At 35.7% G+C, this 22,305-nt stretch overlaps 2 protein-coding genes across 7 annotated transcripts in view; one reads left to right on the top strand and one right to left on the bottom strand.

Annotated features, from left to right (window-relative positions):
- Positions 1 to 376: 376 nt before the first annotated feature.
- mchr1b (melanin-concentrating hormone receptor 1b) lies at positions 377 to 11,312 on the bottom strand. The gene is made up of 3 exons (XM_687321.9): positions 10,969 to 11,312; positions 9,361 to 9,436; positions 377 to 4,646 (listed from the first exon to the last, which is right to left on the bottom strand). The coding sequence occupies exons 1-3, from the start codon at positions 11,041 to 11,043 to the stop codon at positions 3,637 to 3,639; spliced, it is 1,161 nt and encodes a 386-aa protein (XP_692413.4). The 5' UTR covers positions 11,044 to 11,312; the 3' UTR covers positions 377 to 3,636.
- An 8,914-nt stretch (positions 11,313 to 20,226) lies between these two features.
- grb2b (growth factor receptor-bound protein 2b) overlaps positions 20,227 to 22,305 on the top strand; it is a 55,802-nt gene continuing 53,723 nt past the window's right edge. The window contains exons 1-3 of one of the 6 annotated variants that reach the window (XM_005171575.6): positions 20,227 to 20,361; positions 21,477 to 21,541; positions 21,627 to 21,777. In XM_005171575.6, the coding sequence (XP_005171632.1) occupies positions 21,700 to 21,777 (78 nt within the window). In that variant the 5' untranslated portion in view covers positions 20,227 to 20,361; positions 21,477 to 21,541; positions 21,627 to 21,699. 6 annotated transcript variants of the gene reach the window in all.

Genomic DNA, 22,305 nt, shown 5'->3' with positions numbered 1-22,305 from the left:
TCAACACTAGAGCGACAGGAAGTTTTTTTTTTGTACTGTAGGTGCTTGCTTGTAATGAGACCTCCTTACTGAGAATATGAAAGTAAATCATAAACTCACACATTAATATTCATGATTAGTAAACTCTACCGGTTAATGTTGGACTGATGAAACTGCAAGATGTTTCTGAACAACAGCATCTGTCCTGTTTTTTGCACCGCAATCACAAGAGGAAACTGAGCTTTGATGAGAATATTTTTTATGCGCTGACTACAAGAACAGAATATGCTCATGAAATGACAAAAACTACTTTCCATCAATTACTTTGTCTCTTTTCAGAAGATCAATGGCTGGCATTGTGAAGATAGTGAGGTATTCTGCAGACACATAAACCGATCCTTTTGTGCTGATATTTCACATACTGTGAAAACGATTTAATACATCAATGTGATTATAGAGAACAACGTGCATGCAATACCAAAAAGTGAATAGCCAATCAACACATACACTTGTACACTGGCATGAAAAACATGTTGTGTATAAGCATGATTGTAGCTCATACTGTACATTCTTTTAGCAATGTGAAAGATGTCTCTTTTGAGGTAGAAAATGAGCAAAATGTCTCAAGATGTATGTCAGAAAACACTGATTACTTGAAAAACATGAGGCAAATCACATGTACATTTGAAGTCAGAATTATTAGCCCCCATAAATTATTATTAACCCTCCTGTTTATTTCTTCCCCAATTTCTGTTTAACGGAGAAAAGATTTTTTTCAACACATTTCTAAACATAATAGTTTTAATAACTCATCTTTAATAACCGATTTATTTTATCTTTTTACATGATAACCGATTTACATTTTACCATGATGACAGTAAATAATATTTGGCTAGATATTTTTCAAGACACTTCTATACAGCTTAAAGTGACATTTAAAGGCCTAACTAGGTTAATTGGGTTAACTAAGCAAGTTAGGGTAATTAGGCAAGTTATTGTATAACGATGGTTTGTTCTGTAGACTATCAAAAAAACATATAACTTAAAGAGGCTAATAATTTTAACCTTAAAGTGGTGTTTAAAAAATTAAAAACTGCTTTTATTCTAGCCAAAATAAAACAAATAGGACTTTCTCCAGAAGAAAAATATTATCAGACATACTGTGAAAATTTCCTTGCTCTGTTAAACATCATTTGGGAAATATTTTAAAAAGAAAAAAAATTAAAGGGGGGCTAATAACTCTGACTTCAACTCTACTGTATATAGATCATTATTTTATCACTTGCATATGGGTCAAAGATGGAAAGGTGTTTTAAGCATCAACACTTTCAAAGTTTAATACAACTATATATTTTTTCCAAGACATTAGAATGTGTTCTGTTTATTTGCATTTGTTTGTGAGCAAAAGCTAATGACTACCATATATTTCTTACCATGATTTACCACTAAAAAGCCATTCTTTGTAACAGTAGTTTCTTAACCAAAACTTCTTGTTAAGTATATTTAAAACAAGAATCATTCGATTGCAAATTTAAAAACTGTATTCAAGCATAAGAAACACTTGTTCAAATACAAAATTGTCCTTTTAAATATTTATACTATTTATATTTATACCCAACATATGCTCATTCTGAAAACGTAGCCCTATATGTGCAATTCAGTTTAGTTTATTTTTATTTCTGAAGCACTTTTACAATGTAAATTGTGTCAAAGCAGCTTAACATAGAAGTTCTAGTATCAGTCCAAATTTCAGAGTTTAAGTTCAGTTTAGTTCAGTTGAGTGTGTTTTAATGTTTACTGCTGGAAGTCCAAACACTGAAGAGCAAATCGACTGACGTACATAAGTCCCAAAGCAAACAAGCCATTGGTGACAGTGGTGAAGACAAATGTCCTATACATTTCTGGAGATTGTGAATTATGTAGCTAGAAGTACGCATGGCTGCATTTTGTCTTTAAAATAAACACGACAGGACAGTATGACGCGATACATTTTCGTGTTTGCCAGCTGACCGCCTGCCTCCGTATAGACAGCTTGTTCGCTGTTAACAGTTTGTCCTGTTAGTTTATCATGTATGTCGGCGGACTTGAGACGTAGAGAAGAGTTCACCATGATGGCGGAGTACGAGTCCGGTAAAGAACAAAATAAACAAGTAAATAACAGGGTGAGAATGTGGTAAAATCTAAAAACGTGGAAAAAATCAGGCGAGGGCTTTTTCTTTTCTGGATTGCTTCTGAAAACTGTTGGTTGGATTTAGAGAAGTGGGTGAGCGCTAGTCAATCGGTGCTTTTGAAAACACTGTTGGTTGGGTTTAGAGAAGGAACAGGGTGGGTCAGTCGAACGGTCAGTCAGTCATTCAGTCAGTTAAACATTCAGTCGACATCGGCCTCTGGTGGATTTATGTGAGAACAACAGGCACGAATGGCACTCACAGGAGAAATTTGAGAACTGAAAAAGCATACACAGATGCCTTAGATAGATTTGCAAAAACTGCAATAAAAAAAACTGCTCCTGGGACGTGTTTGGCTCTCTCCAGAAGTGTATATAGTGGTACGTTTTCAGAATGAGCCTGGGTTGTATTTACCACCACAATCTCATAGGAATTCGTAACTTTTTGATTTAGTGGCTAATTCGTATGAACTCTTGCAATCTCATTTGTACAATTTAGTATGATTTGCTTATCCCTCAATGATGGTTGTGTTTAGGGGAGGGGTTGGGCCTTCTTTTTAAAACTGAACATTTTTGTTCAGTCATTTAGCAAAACTTAAAATACGTAAAATACTACGTTTCCTTGCAAGATCAGGCTGGAATTTTACAAATTTGACAGCAAGACACTTTTAGTCATTTGAGGCCAGATTAAGTATGCTGTTTCATTTTTACATAAAACACATGTGTTACACTGATGACTGAACATTTTCATCCATGTTTTGTCTTTTCATTTAAAAAAAAAAGCTGATATATTAAACAGTTTTTTGTCTTTGACCTATATATGTTTGAGGTCCTTTTAAAAAGGATTTTGGCACTGATTGCATAATAAGATTATTCTATTTGAAATAAATGCTGACCTTTGCATTCATCAAGGTATCCTAGTTTCCACAAAAAGGTATTACAGTTTCCACAAAAACATTAAGCAGCACAATTGTTCGCAACATCAAGTAGCACTTAAATAATCATCAAATGATTGCCAAATCAGCATATCAGAATGATTTCTGAAAGATTGTGCATAACACTGCCAACTCACTGCTAAGCAGATTTGTCATCACAGAAATAAATAACATTTCAAAATACATTCAGTAGAGCACAGCTATTTAAAACAGACATTAAATCGCAGATTTATTTTACAGACTCTTTAACTGCAGTCTTCGTGAGAAATAAACAATTAAGAAATCTCACACCAACCCCAAAGTTTTTAAACTAATATTTAGAGCTGATATAAAAGCCTTGCCATAATTAGGTCTTGTTTGCATCATATCTTTTTCACGGCACAGAAATGCGTCAAGGAAAATGTGCATCATCACATATCCCCTTCGACCCCTAAAATCTGTTAATGAGCAATTCTGCGAGACGCTTCATCGTTGTCTCTCCAGCCGCGTGCTCATTACGGACACAAAGAATGTGTTTGTGTGACTCAGTGCAGATTCCCAGGTGGAATAATATTGTCAGTGCACAGCCACAGTAACCGGCAGCAGCTCTCGGGATGATTGGGACTGCTGGGCCACGTCAGGGGCCAAACGCAAACTGACACTCCCATCGGCCGGATCAGCCCGGAAGTCCTTGTGGGCCGGCCGGATGGCAACAATAAACTGTCTTTTGAAAGTCTCGCTGAGCATGATGTAAAGAAGAGGATTAATGCAACTGTTGGCGTAGCCCATGCTAATGGCGACATTATAGGCAAATAGAAACGCATAGCTGGGCCGTTGCACACTCAGATGTGCCAACTGCAGGATGTAATGAGGCGCCCAACAAATGAAGAACGCCAGGCAAATGGCAACAGCCATCCGAGTGACCTTTCTAGTGCGCACACGTAGGCTGTGTTGGGGAAGTGGTGCAACCGTGGCCGCCATGTTTTGGAGGATCTTGAAAAACACCACGCAAATGATCACCAACGGCAAAGCGAACGCCAACACAAACTGGTAGAGCGTAAACCAGTAGGTGTCTGTGGCTGGATTGGGAAGAAGCAGAGCGCATCCCATTGATCCATCCCGTAAGGGCATGAGACCCGCATACATCCACACTGGGGTGATGGAGAGCAGTGAGAGGATCCACACCAGCGCTACTACTGCCACGGCTACACGGGGAGTGCGAATGTGATTAAAGCGGATGGGATGGACTGTCGCCAAGTATCGGTCCAAAGTCATGACTGTTAATATATAAGTGCTCATGATCTGGCTGTTAGAGTCCAGCGCTGTGATAACAGTGCACATGGTGGCACCAAAACACCAGGAGCCGTTGCCTACTAGCTGGTGAATGAGGAACGGCATGCCCAGGAGGAACAGAAGATCAGCAATAGACAGGCTGAAGATGAAGATGTCGGGCACAGTTTGTTGGGCTCTGAACTTTGTCTTTTTGACGATAGTGTAGATGACGATGCAGTTGCCTATAATGCCCACGAAGCAGATGACTCCATAAATGCTTGGCATGAGGACATTGTGATATTGCTCGTCATTGTCTGCAGGAAACAACAGAGAAGTTGAAGTGTTTGTCAATGTAAAGTGCTTTATTACACTGTAAAACAGTCAACTTTATCAAATGAAATGAGTGTAGTTAACTCAAAATGCACTGAAAGTTAATGCTACTCATTTGAAACGAATTTTGAACTCAGTGTTGAAGTAATAAGTTAAGTACCTCATTACTTTTACTTAAATGGAGTAAGTTCACAGTACTCATATAGATTAGTTTTTTAACTCAAATGGTTTGTTGTAATCGGTTTCTTCAAACAGTTTGAGTTCTTTTCATTTATCAGGTTTTACTGTGCTCAAACTGCCTCATTTACTAAAATGTAACTCATTAGGATTAGCTTTTATAAATAAATGGTTTGTTGAAATTGGTTTCCTCAAATGGTTTAAGTTAACTTAACTTTTTGAGTTTTACAGTTTAATATATATTATTAGTGTAAAAAATTGTAGTTTTTTTGTGGTCAGAAATGTTAACAGTGCATGAAAGGTTAACTGTAATGATTCATGAGTACACTTGAGAAGTTGAGAAATGGCACATCTTTAACATCTCATAACAACCTCAAATTAAGAAAAACATTTTACAGGGGAAGGTTGTGTTTGCAGTGGAGGTTTGGGTTATTTAACTAGTTCTTCCAATATTATTTAAGCGCAAATTGAGTAAAATAATGACTGAGAGATCATCTTGAAGTGAATATTTAGCTATATTGACTTTGGATGCTATTCTGTTTTTGCACAGTGCAAGAAAAGGGCCAAGTAAACATAACATAGCTGCAGTTTAGGCTGAAAAGGCCTTTTTGTTATCTTGTTCCTGTATCTGTAAAAGTTAAAATGTCTTATTTTTACTTTCTGTATCTATTTGAAAATGAAGAAAGTGTTGTCTAAAGACAAACTTCTGTTTTTATAAATAAATATTCATTTAATAACGTTTAAGAATAACGTAGGCCATTATTTCACTATCAGAAATGCGCATATTGTAGCTCACTGAATCTGCTGTTAATATCCATGTTGACCTATCATCATGCCTAAAGCAAATAATTAAATTATTAAAGTGATGATCGTGTCTGGACACATATATCAGATTAAACTAAATGTGTGGGCGGGTGGCAGGAAGATGATTTGTATATGGCTGTGGATTCGGGTGTCATTTCAGCTGATCCGCGCATCTCTAGTTTGCAATCGTTTCAACCACCCCCCACCCCTATTATTCAGTTTGAGATCGTCTCCCATTTTCATTTCTGCACGGTACTGCACCCAAGACCGCCAACCCCTTTCTTCCAGATTTTTTAGAGACAAATGTTGCCAGGTATGGTCTGCAACATAACCGATAACTAATATAAAACTGTGGCATAGGTCAAGTGCATAAATCACACCATGGACATTACATCAAGATGCCTACTGGTTTAAAAGGGCCTAGATTAAAAGAAGATGGCCTAATGAGAACTTTTCTGTCATAAACTATAATAAAACAACTTGTCAAAAAAAAATTTAAAAATGAAACTCTGTGAACACATTTAATACAGGAAAGGAGAAAAGGGCGCTCTTTTATTATCAGCTGTCAGTCAGCACCCATTTTTTTCCCTGGTCATTGTGTCTTTGCCATGTAAACTCAGATACTCAGATACGAGTCACTTTTAAAAGATGATGTGAGCAGATCAGCAAAAAAATCCGATACAATTACAAAATCAGAATTGACCATTAATATCTGCAGTGTAAATGCAGTCTTTATTGCAACCTTGCTTCAACACACTCACCTGTAGGTTTCAAACCAGACTAAAGGACTCAAGTAGTTGGATCAGGTGTGTTTAATTAGGCTTAGAACTAAACTGTGCAAAGCTGCAGCCCTCCTGGAACTGAGTTTGACACCTGTGGGCTAGGCCATCTGACCAATCAGACCTGAGAATTTGTGCATGAAGGCAGGGTTGATAATGAAGGCACCCAAATGAATTGCTCGAGACTTTGCAAAATAAGATGATGTTGTCACACCTGTAGCCAGTGGGGGTTCGGGTGGTTCGAAAGACCTACCCCTCATTTATAAAGGTTTAGAATCTGTCTCATGCATGAGCTAATTTGTCCTATTTTGACTGCTATGCTATCATAAATTGTGAAAATTACCCATCAAAAAAGGCATTAAGACTAAGGGGAGTCCTCTGTTGACTATCGTGACTTCAACTATTCAGTTCTGAACAATGCAAACAATCATTTTTCATGAGTTCAAAATCCAGCTGTGCGAGATTACATACAATCTGACTTGAGTGATGTCATCTTTCACTACTCACCAACTGTATTGTTGCAAATGAGAAAACATTTTACAAGTAACTTTTATTCAAATTTTTGGGCATTATTCTTGAAACAAAAAATGCCAGATAAAAATGTGAAGCACCAAAAGCGGCCCATATGAAATTAATTTGAATACTAATTTGGCTTTTGTTATCCATGAATTTTCAAATGTACTTTCTTACAAGAAAGGCTAAAAAAATCACAAAGCTCTGTAGTATTATTATTATGTATTCAAATGGACAAATTCTGACTGAGGAAATGTGCTGGCCAGGTTGTTATTTGCCTAATAAATGACAATAGACTGCAGTTTTTAATTTGAAACATTAACAGATTCCTATTATTTCTAATAATATATGATGTAAGAAATTTGTATTATAAAATAAGTATTTAAGTATTTAAAAATAAGCATTTTTTCTTTATTCTAAATCTTTAGGAAATGTTTTTGCCACATCAAATATGTGCTTATGATGACCATCCGACAAGCTAATTCAGTTAAAAATCAATAAATCACTAAAATGCACTATTTAGGTCTATTAATTTAGTAAAAAATTAGGTGAATAAATTCAAAAAGGTCCACTTTTTGAGAAAAAAATAACCACCCCTTTCATCAAGCTGGCTACAGGCCTGAAAGTGTATATTATGAGAAAATGAAAGTGTTATTTGACCTTGTATGCAAATGTCGGTCAAGTAGACAAACCCAAATGTTAGGTCATAATTTAAAGTAAATTTGAGTTCAAACTAATTAGCATATTTTTACAGCATGGCATACTGTACTGTATGTTTTAAAAGGGGCGTATTATGCCACATTTTACAAGATGTAAAATAAGTCTCTGCTGTTTCTTTAGTGCGTAAGTTTCAGTCCAAATTAACACACAAATAATATTTTATAACTCTTTGAATCTGCCCCTTTTAGGCTTTGATCCAAACTGTGCTGTTGTGGTGAACGGCACTTTAAATTCAAATGAGATTTTGCTCACAGACCTTTTTTGAAAAGGGGGTGGAGCTACAAATGCCTATGTGGCACCATAACAAATTTAAAACTGTAATGGCAGACGGCTGCTTCTCACTCAGAGCTGTTTATGCTAAGGAGGTAGAGATCATCACTAATGGGCTGGGCTTGTTTTTGACATTTCGGGAATGTCAATCAAAGTGTTTCTGTTTTTATAAAGTAAGATAATAAAAATTAGAATCAATTCACATTCAGCATTAGAAGCTTGCTATGTTTACACACAGTTGCCACACAACACCTTATAAAAGTGAATTTTGATTAATACTCCCCCTTTAAATATGTTTTTAATTTATTTTTAAACTTAAACAAGTAAAATTAGAAACCATTTTTAAACATATATAAGAGTAGTCTCTATAGCAACTGATATTATTTTGCATAAGTCTATTAGTGTCATGTGCTAGCTCCCTAAGGTCTCTTTAATTTCACATAATGAACTAATTATCTTCATAATATTTAATATCTGGGTATTAATTTGTGCGGTAGGCTGTAGAGTAAGCCATGTCATTATCGCACAATAAAGCCAGTCAGAATGAGTCAAGGCCTTTCACTATTGGGGTCTTGAACGTTTTGTCTGCATTTATTTTGGTTAAATGACTGACTGAGCTTTATCTCTGCCTGTGAGTCATGAAACAGAAAAATACTAATGAATCTAATTAAGGACATTACATTGAAAAGAGCTATTTAACACTTCAAATGACTTGTTGTTTAGCCTTGTCACATTATACACACGTCAAAAACTCACTGGCCACTTTATTGGCTATCCAACTGCTCGTTAAAGCAAATTTCTAATAAGCCAATCACATGGCAGCAACTCAATTCATTTAGGCATGTAGAAATGGTCAAGACGATCTGCTGCAGTTCAAACTGAGCATCAGAATGGGGAAGAATTTAAGGATTTTAGTGACTTTTTTCAAATGTGGCATGGTTGTTGGCGCCAGACGGGCTGATCTGAGTATTTCAGAAACTGCTGATCTACTGGGATTTTCACACACAACCATCTCTAGGGTTAACAGAGATGATCAGAAAAAGAGAAATCATCTCTGACTAGTTTCTTGAACATGACAGTTCAATGTACTCAAATGGCCTCCACAGCCACCAAATCTAAATCCAATAGTGCACCTTTTGGATGTGGTGGAATGGGACATTTGCACCATGAATGTGACACCGATAAATCTGCAGCAACTGCCTGGTGCTATTATGTCAATATGGACCAACATCTCTGAGGAATTTTCCAGTACCTTGTTGAATCTATGCAATGAAAGAATAAGGTAGTTCTGAAGGCAAAAGGGGGTCCAACTTTAGAAAAATAAGATGTACCTAATAAAGTGTCAGGTAAGTGTATGTTTGACAGAGAAAAGCTTGTTTATTTGCCATATGATGCACATTTTGGTTGCTTAACAAGACAAAAACAGTGTATTTACCTCCATTTAAATGTTGAGATGAATTAAACTCATTACTGGAATTTTCACCGGGAGTCATGTTGAAATCCATCACAATCTGAAACATGAAATAAAAAGTACTTATTAATACACTCTTGTCAAATGAGATATGGATATTTTTCAAAACATATTTAGGGAAAAATAAAGAAATGTCCAACCTATTATTATGTAAATTGATTATTAGCAGCCTGTTTGTTGATCTACAGAATCTGATTTTAGACAATTGTGCATGCTTAAACCTAAATGTAAGACTTATTTTGCAAGCATTAAAATGTGTAAACCGTAAACAGAAAATATACAAAGCAGTCCATTTTTGGATGTGAACTCCTAGGGGGGGTTGCTGTTAGGGTTGGACCGATTCCCATTTCTGCTGTGTGATTGGCTCTTAGATCAATATAGAGTAAAAAAGTCCCGAGCTTATTATTGTTTTTGACATAATTTTATCGAACAAAAAATTTAATAAACATTAATAATTAATGTCAAAAACAATAAGCTCTTTTTTTCTTCTATATTGGTCTAAGAGCCAATTACACAGAAGAAATGTGGAACAATATGAATCTAAAAGTGTGCTGTTATTAGAGATGTATCGAATTTTCTGCCACCAATTCGTCAACCACATTTATGTTATGCCATTTTATCGACCCTCTCATTTTTGTGACTTTATTTATTGCTAAGGTACTCGTAAATCTGGAACCATTAACAACTTGAAATATATATTGTTATTGTTTAATATGGAAAATAATTATCGAGCTTGCATTTTTGCCACATCGCCCAGCCTAGTTGCTGCTTTGTTCTCTCTCTATTGACAGTGTATTTTTCACGCTTTCAAACTGGGGACTCCCATGTGGCCACAAGAGGGTGCTGTGTGTTCAAAAAAGTGGAAGAAATTAATACAGTTTTGTGTTGCTGTTGTTTTTTTGTTTGTTTGATTTTTTGTTTTTTGTTTTTACCAAACCAGAATATCTCATGGCTGAAACAATTTAAATAGAAGTCCATTTAAAATGTTTAACTTCATACAATAATTTTCAATTTAGGTTCACTTCACGATCACTTCTTGTATCATGATGATATAAATAAAAACAGATGTTTATATAATAGATCAACCACAATTGTTTTCAACCACAATATTCGTTGTTTTCAGTCACTCAGGACAATATTTTAACCGTTTTATTGCGATAGTGCGTTATAAATGTATATGCAACTTACTCTTTTTTTCTACTACAATATTCGACGTTTTTGTCCTTTAAGACAATATTTTAACCGTTTGTTATGGCGTTCGTGCATTTTATAGTCTATTTAATACTATAAAATTTAATAATAATTTTCTGCTAAAATATTCGGTGTTTGCAGATATGAAAAAATAGAGGATAGGCTAGCTGTCATTTTAACTGACACATCATCATTTATACACTTTAAAATATTCATAAACATTAGAAGTATTTACATGTTACTTCAATGTACTCAAAAGAGCAACATGCTGTCAACATATTAAATATTACAAAAAGTGTTGCTGATATGCGCGTCCGCAAAACACTTTTTGATACTTTCTGTCAACAAGCATACAATGTTATCTCGTGTGCTCGAACCCACCTTTCTCTGATAATCTCCAGTGGTTTGACTGTAAGGTTTAATTTCTCGTCTGAAACGCATGCCACTAGTTGACATCTCCTCAAACGCGCGTTACATCAACCGTGTCTGGTGCTCCAGCTTTATCGATATCTCCTATAGTGTGCTAGTGCACACTTGAATGCTTGATGATCCGATTAAAACGTGTGTCCTTTGATCTAAACGCTTTCGTTTATTCCCAATTCTCAGCACATCTGGAAACAAGCCCCGACGAGGAAGTGTATGAGTGGAGCTCTGTGCGTTGAGTCTTGAGTGTGTTTGCTGCCTGATGCTGAAGATCCTGCTGACGTGACGAACATCATCCATCTGGACACACTCGGGAGCAGCGCCCCGCTTTAACACATCACGAGAAACTGCGCTCAAAACTGCTTTCTTCTATCTGTCATGTTGCTTTACAGCAACTAATCCCATTTGAGATGTCTGTGCAATTACTGCGCAGTTCAGGCAGGCTTTTTGGAAACATTTTGGCTAATGTAAGATAAGATGTTTCTTTTTTTTCTGAAACCCTGAGGGGAAATGATCAGCCTACGCGCTTATATTGGGGCAAATCATGTAGTCAAAAATAACTGCAATCCTGTTAACTGAGGTTGCACTGTAGTGTTTTTGAACCACACTTTAGTAAAATAGCCCACTTGAAAAATCTGTGGTGGCAACTAATAAACAAATTAGCCAATACTTTTTTCTACAACTAGGCTATTTGGAATATAGCTATACTGTGCATGATAACATAACTCTAGACAGCACTAAAATGTTCTGTGGTGGGGACTGAGTACAGTAGAGACACTTTTTGCTTTTTTTAATCATTACACAAAAAGTAATTTCTGAAATTAAGTCACGGGCCTCAGACTCGATTCCTGGAGGGCCGCAACTCTGCAGTTTTGCTCCAACCCTAATCAAACACAGATGATTCAACTAATCAAGGTGTTTGAGACTACTAGAGACTATTAAGCAGGCAAGGGCAGAGCGGACATTTTAGAAGTGGGAGGGACAGCTGAATGAGATCCAAAAGTTTACTTTCTTATAATTAATAATAGCCTGTTTCTAAATGATTTCTAAAAATTGAAGGGGACCTATCACCATCCCCCAGTTGTAAGCTGGTGTGAGTAGTTGGAACTTAAATCTGCTGCGGCCCTCCAGAAATCGAGTTCGACACCCATGATTTAAGTGAATTTTGACATATTTATTTTGATTGTCTAATATACATAATAGCCAAGTAGTTTATATTTTCCACAATTAGCTCACATAAGGTGGATTTTTGAAACTACCCTGGTACAATTAAGACACTTTATTATTGCTCTAAACCTGCCTAAATATATATTACAAACTTAATAATTTAGAAAAGTGCAGATCCCACTGCAGGTTTATTAAACAGAGATGGTCAGGCAAGCAATGGTCAACACAGGAACAAATAGATGTCTACGGGCAATGCAGAGTCATGGCCAATAAACAGGCAGATGGTCAAAAGGCAGGCAGCAGACAACGTAAACAAACAGTTAAACAAACAAAACAAAGCAAGGGTCAAAATCGGCAAGGCAAGGAAACCGCGTCATAATCGGAAACAAACAGTAAAACAAACAAAACAGAGTGAGGGTCAAAACAGGCAAGGCAAAGCAAGCAACCACGTTGTAATGTTCACAATTCACAATAACAAGACTCAACAACGTGTGTGTGTGTGTGTGTGTGTGTGTGTGTGTGTGTGTGTGTGTGTGTGTGTGTGTGTGTGTGTGTGTGTGTGTGTGTGTGTGTGTGTGTGTGTGTGTGTGTGTGTGTGTGTGTGTGTGTGTGTGTGTGTGTGTGAAAGGTGTATAAATAGTCTCTTTAATTAGTTCTGAATAGCTTTAGCTGTGTCTGTTTGCAATCATGGATCCAGGCCAGGTGTGTGAGTGGTGCATGACTGGATATGTCGTTGTTTTTGGATAGATCGCAGGTGACTGTGACATAAACAATACAGGAACAAGATATTTAATACTGAAAAAGATCTAGCAAAAAGCACAAAATGTAAACATAACAGTAAAAAGAGCATGATAGTAGTAATGTAACCCAACAAAAATAGAAAACTGACTTTTATGTAGATTCAGTGATTGTTGACTTCCTCGCAAATATACTCATGTCATTTATCTGTTATTTTGTCTGTTATGTGTGTTGCATAATTTCCATCCATACTTCAAGCATTGAAGCATTGATTTCAAGCCTATAGGCAAATAACTGAGAAAGTACCAATCTGAGGCAGCATGATGTCATCCTGTAGACTTCTCACAAAGTATTTTACAGTATTTTAAAATACAAATTTAAAAAAGTATTTTGATAAAAAATATAAACCCATATTCATAATATAAAAATTACAAAATCCTATGTATATGTATTTAAAATATAGAAAACAGATTTTTCTCTAGATTATTCTTGAGTGTTATTACATATACACACATACACATGTGTGTGTGTAAGCATGACTTGTATCCTATTATCACAAAACAAACAGCATGTAGGATACCAATTCGTGTGTCTCAACTGTACCCCCCTGCTCACATGTGTCTCTAGATTATGAAAAACACTTGCATGGCACAATGTCATAGCATTTGCAATGATATACATCAGGTTTACCAGGCAGGAATAGATCATAACCTATTATTTGTGAAACAGTGTGAAATTAAAATTTTACCTTGTAAAAAAACCTTTTTCCAAAACATTCAAATTTCAAACGATATAAGAGAATGCTAATATGCATGAGCAGGGCAAATATTACTGCAATTTTTTTGTGTGTGGACGCAAGATAAGATGTTTCAACTGTACCCATGTTTCAAAGGCTATAAACTAAAGTATGCTACCTTATTTATTACAATTTGCTCACTACAGTTATTACTACAGAATGGTATAACATTCTGCATACTGCAAACGGTTGACCATATTTTGACTGTTTAAAGTAATGACTGTTAAAGTCATTTAAAGAATGACCATTTTAAATAATTGCTTGCACACACAGCAATGTTGGTTTACAAAAAAAATCAAACAAACACAATCCTGTTGTACTACTACACTTGAATTTGATTTTGTTGTAAAAAAAAATTACAAACAAGAACAAGAAATCGTGTTAAATGAGAATCTGAAACATTTTATGGCATACTTAAAAAAAAATTTATTATTCAAAATGTTTATTTTGATTATTTTTTAAGATAAATTGGCCTTACTGTTCATATTTTCATATTTTTTTTATAGTATATGTATTAATTCCGGTACTTTTACCATAAACCGACATATCAACCATTTTAGAGGTTGATATTTTAGAAATAATGGGATGTGTTAAAAAAGATGAGTGTGTTAACTAGCGACATTAAGAGTTAATTTTGGATCTTGGTGGGGTAGTTAAAGTGTTAACAAAATGTTGCCTAGTAAATTTAGTAAAGTGCTGCAATGTTAAAAAAACATTTTTTGCCCATCAGAAATGACGTCATTAAAAATGTCTTGTTAACTGATAAGCAGACAGGTACTGTATGTAGCATATTTGCTATGTTGTCATTATCGAGTGCCTAACCTATTCAGTCAGTGCTGCCAAACCCCTTCAATGACAATAGATAAAGCCTGCTTGATTTATTCAGTGATTCATTTTATTTACGGTAATGCATTCTCCTTTTTTCCGTTTATTTATTTTGTGTGTGTGTGTGTGTGTCTCTGTGTCTGTGTGTGTGTGAAACTTTAGAGATTTGAGGTTATGGTTCCATCTGTTCTGTCTTTTCTAATAAAAAGTATTTTTTGCTATTTTTACAGTCTATTCATGCAGACAAATTTCCTGTTCTCATTAAGGCTTCATATTTTTTATATATAGTTAGACACTGCAGCCCATTAAGACTATATGCCCTCCCTTTCAGTCTGCTGATGAGCACTGCTAAAATCTAAGTTCATAAACAAAATAAAATGTCTGACAAAATAAATTACCGTGCACATAAGTGGTGTGGTTTTGGTTATATTTGCTTGTGAAAATAATTGATCAGAAAGAATGTTGCTAACAACTGAAAGTCTTATTTGGTTAGCTTGTTAAGCAGAAACAGAAAAATATCTACAGTGCTCATGAAGCTTAAATGAGTAAACCCCATTTTAAAAATGAATAATTCTATCCATTTCTCAGTAAATATGGGCAATGTATTCTGGTGCATTTAAACTAAACAAATTTATATACAGATATATTTATTAAAATAATATTTTAGTCACCAAACATAATAGAAATTGACAGATAACACAATTAAATTCAAGCAACATATTGCAAGAAAAATGACAACCTATTTTTTTGCTTCTCTTGATTTTTCCTCTTTTTAAAATTTGTATTTAATATTTTTCATCATATAAATTTGGCTGAACTAGGTTTTGGATCGTTATCGTAAATTATTTTGTTAGATAAGCTCCAGATTAGTCAGTACTTTAATGTGTTTGCACAAATGTAATGTTGTATAGCTTTCTATTAAAAATATCAATGTAAAAGAGAAATTTGTGGTGGGGTGTACTTATAAATGCTGAGCACTGTACATCACCTTTATTTTTCCTCAAATTCTGTTAATTTAGACATTCAAAGCCTCCCATATTGTCCTTGTCTCTTGCAGAGGTTTTATTTGTGTGTTTTGTTTTATCATGCATTATTGAATGATTGTACACCACAGTGCCCTATTGTCCTAAATAATGCTTTTTTAATTAAAAATTTTGACATATTGTCTTTCATATGCAATCACGAATGCAGCAATAATCCTGCCTGAGAGCAATATTCCTCCTCGCCAGTTTTATTTTAAGTCCTGTAAACATCTTATTATGAATATCCTCTACAACATGCGCTCATATCTCGTGTGTGTGTGTGCATATTAATTTTTATTTAGAGGTAGAGATTATTTTTTGCTTTTAAAAGATGTCTAATAGACATCTAAACATAGTCGTCTTGGCTAAAACAAAACTAAATTTGGGCTGTCAGTGAAAATCTAACAGACGTCTAAGAATAGGCCAAAACTAGACTAGTCATCAAATAAACAAAAATGAATGACTACACATATGTCTAATCAGTCTATTTGATGTCTGATTATGGGCTATTCTTAGATGACTTTAAGATTTTCACTGACAGTTTAGCCTTGTTTTAGCCAGGCTGTCTATGTTTAGATGTCTGTTAGACGTCTATTAAACACAAAATTGTTTGCTAGGAATACACAAGGCATGTTCTACATCAGGTATATGTTGCAACAACATGTTTACAATATATTTTTACATCAAATAAAACTGTTCAGCTTGTTTATGAAGGCCCCCACAGTCCAAAGACATGCACTATAGGTGAATTGACTAAACTAAATTCGCCGTAGTGTATGAGTGTGAATAAGTGTATATGGATGTTCCCCCAGTACTGGGTTGCAGCTGGAAGGGCATCCGCTTTGTAAAACATGTGCTGCATAAGTCAGTGGTTCATTGCACCGTGGTGACCCCTGAAGAATAAAGAGACTAAGCCGAAGGAAAATGAATGAATGAATTTTTTTTTTGGCATTCAAACTTGTATCTTTTACTGCTGCACATTTTTACAGTATGTATGTAAAGTGCCTTGAGATGCTACTTTTAAAGTAGTTATATGTAAAAAATAAAGTTTATTACTATTATCATGAAGGTTTTACAGTCCTTCTACTACATTCTGAGCTTTTCAACAATAGTGTCAAGCGCCCTCGAAGATGTTTATTTCCTGTACTCTAACCAATTTCCCCTCTCACTTTGAAGCATTTCTCAATGTCATCCTTGTAATTTCCAAGCCAGTTGTATTTCTCACAACAATTTGTACAAACAACACACGAACAATGGATTACCTGCAAAATCATTCATCTCTCCAAAACATTTGACGGTCAGAATGAAAAGTACTTGAGTCTTTGTTCAAATGCTTAACCACACTGTCAATAAGCAGTGTACTCTTCTGGGCTTTCCCAAACTACAGTGATTAAAAAAGGCTGAACTATTTCTGTCATACAGCCATTTCAACTGTTATATACTCAAAAAAGAGACAAGGTCAAAACTTACTCGTGATGCTATACTTGTGGGGACATTTGGTCCTCACAATGTAAGAAATAAAAAGTCATACACATCAATTACATGGCAGTAAGCGAATGCATTAGTGAATGTGAACACAAGTTCAAACGGAGCATCAGAATGTTTGCATGTTTACAGAAATTGGCCTGAAAAGGAGACAAATTCCTTGCTGATGCCAGAGGTCAGAGGAGGATGGCCAGATTGGCTCAAACTAATGGAAAGACAGTGGTGACTCAATTAAACCACTCAGGGTCTGATGAAGTGCATCTCAGAATTCACAACATGCCCAGCATTTCACCACATGAGCTCGAGCTGAAGAAGAGAAGCACACCAGTGCTGATTTTTCGATTCACTTCAGCCATTATGAGCAAGAAACACTTATTTCATCAGTCCACACATTCTCTGCACTCTTATTCTTGTTTTGGGCTCATTTTCTGGTTGCAGGAGCACCCTTGTGGCCAACCCCAACATGATTAAGTTGTTGATAATATTTATATAAATGTATATAAATGTAAAATGCAGCCTCTAAATTATTGTGGATTAATCAGCGCCATCGACGTCGCTGATTCACTGAAATTGCACACTTTTAATGTAGAAATTGTACATTTTGAAAAGAAAAAGTTGTGTTTTATCTGATTGAAAACTACAAATCAAAAAAAAAAAAAAAGAAAATAAGTAGATGCATTTTGAAATCAGCTTTTCAGAAAGTTTATTTACCAACTCCATTATTTTGCTGGTTGATTAAAAGGGCCAAAAATCTCAATGATTTTGTGGGTGTATTTTGCAAAAAGGTACATCAAAAGAAGAATGTGCGTGTGTGTGTGTGTGTGTGTGTGTGTGTGTGTGTGTGTGTGTGTGTGTGTGTGTGTGTGTGTGTGTGTGTGTGTGTGTGTGTGTGTGTGTGTGTTTGGTAATGTCTTTTGTTCAGTTTGTTCATTTGTTTGTTTCATTCATTCATTCATTAATCTCCATTAATTTTAGACATGGCATAAGTTTTTAAACTAAATATTGATTTTGATTGGATTTGCTCATGTACTTGCTAAATTCTTTCAAGGAATAAATTGCAATAGTTCAAGAGAAATTAACTGAATTAATTAAAACTTCTTTATTTCATTTACCAGAAACAAAAATATTACATTACCCCAGAAAGTTTTCTGGGGCGCAACTGTCTGGTTGTTCATCCACTTTTAGAAATCGTCTTGCGGTTTGTCTATACATCTGCTTGACGATTGAAGGTTTAAAGAATGACTCCCCTACATTTATAAAAGTTAAGACTCACAGAATCATCAATTCTAGAACAGAAATATGCAGTAAATATTTGACATGCCATTTTGCATGATGACCAGGACTGGATTCAACCAATAAGCGATGTAATCAGCCCCTTGGGGTTCAGGAAATTTGGGGGGCTACTAAACACCTAGAAGTATACAAATTATAAATGTAACATCATTTTCTGTCATATTTTGTATGGTGAGGGTCTATAAATTACATTTTAATGTAATTATAACATCTTTGCTATTTTTTTATTACACCTAATCATGGAGCAGTCCAGCAGTCAAGTCAGGTTTTCGATTGATTGTTTTATTTAGTTGTGAATTCATTTAAAAAATAAATCACTGAAAATGTAGAGATTTCATTAAGAAAAACATGAAAAAGGAGGTTCAGTAATATAAGAAAAATAAACTGCAAAATAGATTAATAAAAAATTAATTAAAATAGTGCATTGTTGGACCCCATGGCTGGAAACTGCTTAGGGCCCCCAAATCACTAAATCTGCCCCTGGTGATGACTCCAGAGTTTTCTCGAGACGAGAAATTAATTATTGACTAGATTTATGGTGTTTATTCAAAGAAGAATTTAAATCTAATACATTGAATATAGAGACTATATATACTATATAAATATATGTGTAAGTAAAAAATAAAATTATAATACATGTATATTGAAACATGCTATCAAATAACCACAACATTATAAAGTAACAACTGAATAATTATTAAATTCAACTAAAATATTCAAATAAATATTCATTATTTATTTTTCCTTTAATCTCTTTATTTATCAGGGGTTGCAACAGCGGAATGAACCGCCAACTTATCCAGCATATGTTTTACACAGTGGATGCCCTTCCAGTTGCAACCCATCACTGGGAAATATCCATACACACCCACATTCATACAGCCAATTTAGTTTATTCCAGTCACCTATAGCGCATGTCTTTGGATTGTGGGGGAAACCGAAGCACCCGGAGGAAACATTGAATTTATATATATATATGATGGGTTACAGCTGGAAGGGCATCCGCTGCGTAAAACATGTGCTGGATGAGTTGGTGGTGCATTCCGCTGTGGTGACCACAGATTAATAAAGGGACCAAGCCAAAAAGAAAATGAATGAATGTACCTGTTTAATACACAAACATGATTCAAATAAGACAAATAATGATTCTAAACTAAGGCTAAAGATTTTACAAATAATATTTGACACCTATTAGTCCTATATTTTTTACAGTAAAAATTATACAAATTATACAATATTATAGATCAGTGGTCCACGTATTTGGGGGTCTGTGGCATCCAAAAAGACTATAAACCATCGCTATAAACCCCGACTGCACTGTTATGTTAAGGTTGTACAATTTCATCATTCATTTTCCTTCGGCTTAGTTGCTTTATTCATCAGGGGTCGCCGCAGCGGAATGAACTACCAACTTACAGCATAAGTTTTACACGATGCCCTTCCAGTTGCACACCAGTACTATGAAACACCCACATACACACTACGACTAATTTAGTTAATTCAATTCACCTGTGTTTGGACTTTGGGGAAATCAGAGCACCCGGAGGAATCCCACGCAAACACGGGGAGAACATGCAAACTCCACACAGAAATGCCAACTGACAGGGACTTGGTACTAGCGACCTTCTTGCTGTAAGGCGACAGTGCTAACCCACTAAGCCAGCGTGTCGTCCCAATTTCATCATAAACATCAAAATGTTTTTGATCTGAAAAAGAAGCAGGACACTCTTTATATTCAACAGGAAGATGGCGCTATACTGTAGCCTATTGAACATTATTGGACTTTGTTTTAAACTTGTGCAATGGCACAACTCGCCCGCTAGAGGCAGACGAAAGCTGCACATGCAGACGTTGCCGAATCAAAGAGGAAACGGAAATAAACAGAAAAATACAGCAATTTTCACGATTTCGCGTCGGGCGAGGTACAAGAGCTCTACCCCAGCAACGATTAAAGACCAATAAGCGTGGATTCTGCGTTCACTAAAACTGGAGAGCGACTATCGGCCCTCGCAGTTGTTTACAAAAGTGAGTATATGAAAGTACATCTTTTCTCTGACTGCCAGCGTCAGTGTTTTTTCCCTTCACTTTAACATTAGCAAAGGCCATAAGGCCTGTATGCTGACTATACATTACAACTATTCGCGTGGTATAAATGTTTGGTAACAAATAAATTACTTTTAGACATATAAACAACAATGATTTGAGAGTGTCGTTTAATTTTTAAAAGTTACTTCGCGAGATCTATAGACTAGAAACTTTGGAACTGCACTTGGATATTTTGTTTACTTAATTGTTTTACATTAAAACAGTACATACGCATTACATTAACACTTTTACAAACTTTTGCACATTCAAACAGCGAACGTGAGATTTATAAGATGTTTAATGGTCAATATTTCCACTTATGTCTGTTTAAAGTTGACATTTATTCTATGTGAATGATGTAAACATTGTACGTCTTTGTTATGTAATGGTAAATCACTCAACTGTCAGATTCATATACCTTCAGTTATTGTTGATTATACGTCATTGTTTAATACTGGAATTTGGACATAATGCATATAGACGACGTCGATGTGATCAAAGTGACGAATAAAATAAAAATGCTGTAGGTACAGTTTGAAGTAGTAGGATTTCCGGCGTCACTTGCACATTTTCTCTGCTGGAAACATGATATGGTTAATGGACTACATGTCGTTTGCATAGCTACGTTTACATGTTGACTTATGTCTGCGCAGTGCTTGATATTTGCTCAGGATTAAACGAATATTATTCTGTGCACGTTCTATAGCGCTATGACGTTATCGAGCCTTGCGTCCTCAAACGCTATGAAATGCTCGCCGCTTATTGGTCGAACAGCAGACGGAACCTAGCCAATTGCGCGTCGACGTCCCTTCCAGCGCGTTAATAGGTTGACTCGCGTTGGACGCGTTACTCCGATTGGAGGATCCACTCTGCACGCGTCGCGTCATTGGCCGTTTGAGACGTCAGGCAGACGGGTTTCCTTCCTCTTTATGGGGAGCGTTTGCTTTTTAATGCCAGTTGTATCGCGGGGCGCGGCCCATTGAACAATCTAGAACACTTATATGAAACACATCGAGTTTTATAGGATTCTTTAAAAGAGTGTATTTTGTTTACAGGTTTCTCGGCGTGATCTTTATGTGAGGATCGCGACGGGAGGACAGACGCGGGCTGAGAGAGAGAGGCAGGTGGAGATCATTGTGTCTGCTTGGATCTGTGCTCATCATCGCTATTGAGATCTCATTGTCTGGTCCTCTGGTCCACAATAGGGATATAAACTGCACCAGGGGGCATTTTCCGCTGCTTTATACCTTACAACACTGGTGTCCGTTTGGCTGAATCATGGAGGCCATTGCCAAGTATGATTTCAAAGCAACTGCAGATGATGAGCTGAGTTTTAAACGTGGGGAAATATTGAAGGTAAGTCATGGTTATTTAATGTTTGTTTTTGCTTATTAATATAGCTGAGCAGGCAATTGAAAAGGAGTAGAATTTATGTGTTCATTTATCAGTAGTTAAGTGCCAAAACAAGACTTACAGGTATTGTTGGCTCTGTGTCATTAATTTGCTTATTAATTATTTTATAAATTTATTGTTTGATCTTCTGTTCAGATGCCAGGAAGAATAATCACATTTACATGATGCAGGATGGATGATTAAAGTATTGTGAGAATAGGGAAGTTCTTTGTAAGATGAAATAATGTGTATTTCAACATGCCTGAACCATCGGCATGTTAATATGTAGGTAATTACACGTTTATCGTGGTCAGCATTTAATACTAAGGACAAAATATTTTAGAGTATTTTTAGCTCCAAATTACAAAAAAAGTGGTTGTAGATCTGTTAAAAGTTCCTGCGTTATTGGAAGGAATTTTTGCCAATATTGCGTAATTTCTTGCTTCTACAGCACTTTCTGGAAGATTTAGTTTTATTTTATTGTTTTTAGGT

The sequence above is a fragment of the Danio rerio genome, chromosome 3 (assembly GCF_049306965.1).
Source record: "Danio rerio strain Tuebingen ecotype United States chromosome 3, GRCz12tu, whole genome shotgun sequence".
NCBI classification, from domain to species: domain Eukaryota; kingdom Metazoa; phylum Chordata; class Actinopteri; order Cypriniformes; family Danionidae; genus Danio; species Danio rerio.
This window is presented reverse-complemented; position numbering and strand designations above follow the sequence as displayed.

What these genes read in the sequence shown, in the direction of transcription:
- mchr1b (XM_687321.9), bottom strand. Translation starts at nt 11,043, where the DNA reads ATGTCAACTAGTGGCATGCGTTTCAGACGAGAAATTAAACCTTACAGT. An exon ending in CTGGAGATTATCAGAGAAAG is followed by an intron (nt 9,437 to 10,968) that starts GTGGGTTCGAGC and finishes TTCATGTTTCAG; the next exon opens with ATTGTGATGGATTTCAACAT. An exon ending in ATCTCAACATTTAAATGGAG is followed by an intron (nt 4,647 to 9,360) that starts GTAAATACACTG and finishes TGTTTCCTGCAG; the next exon opens with ACAATGACGAGCAATATCAC.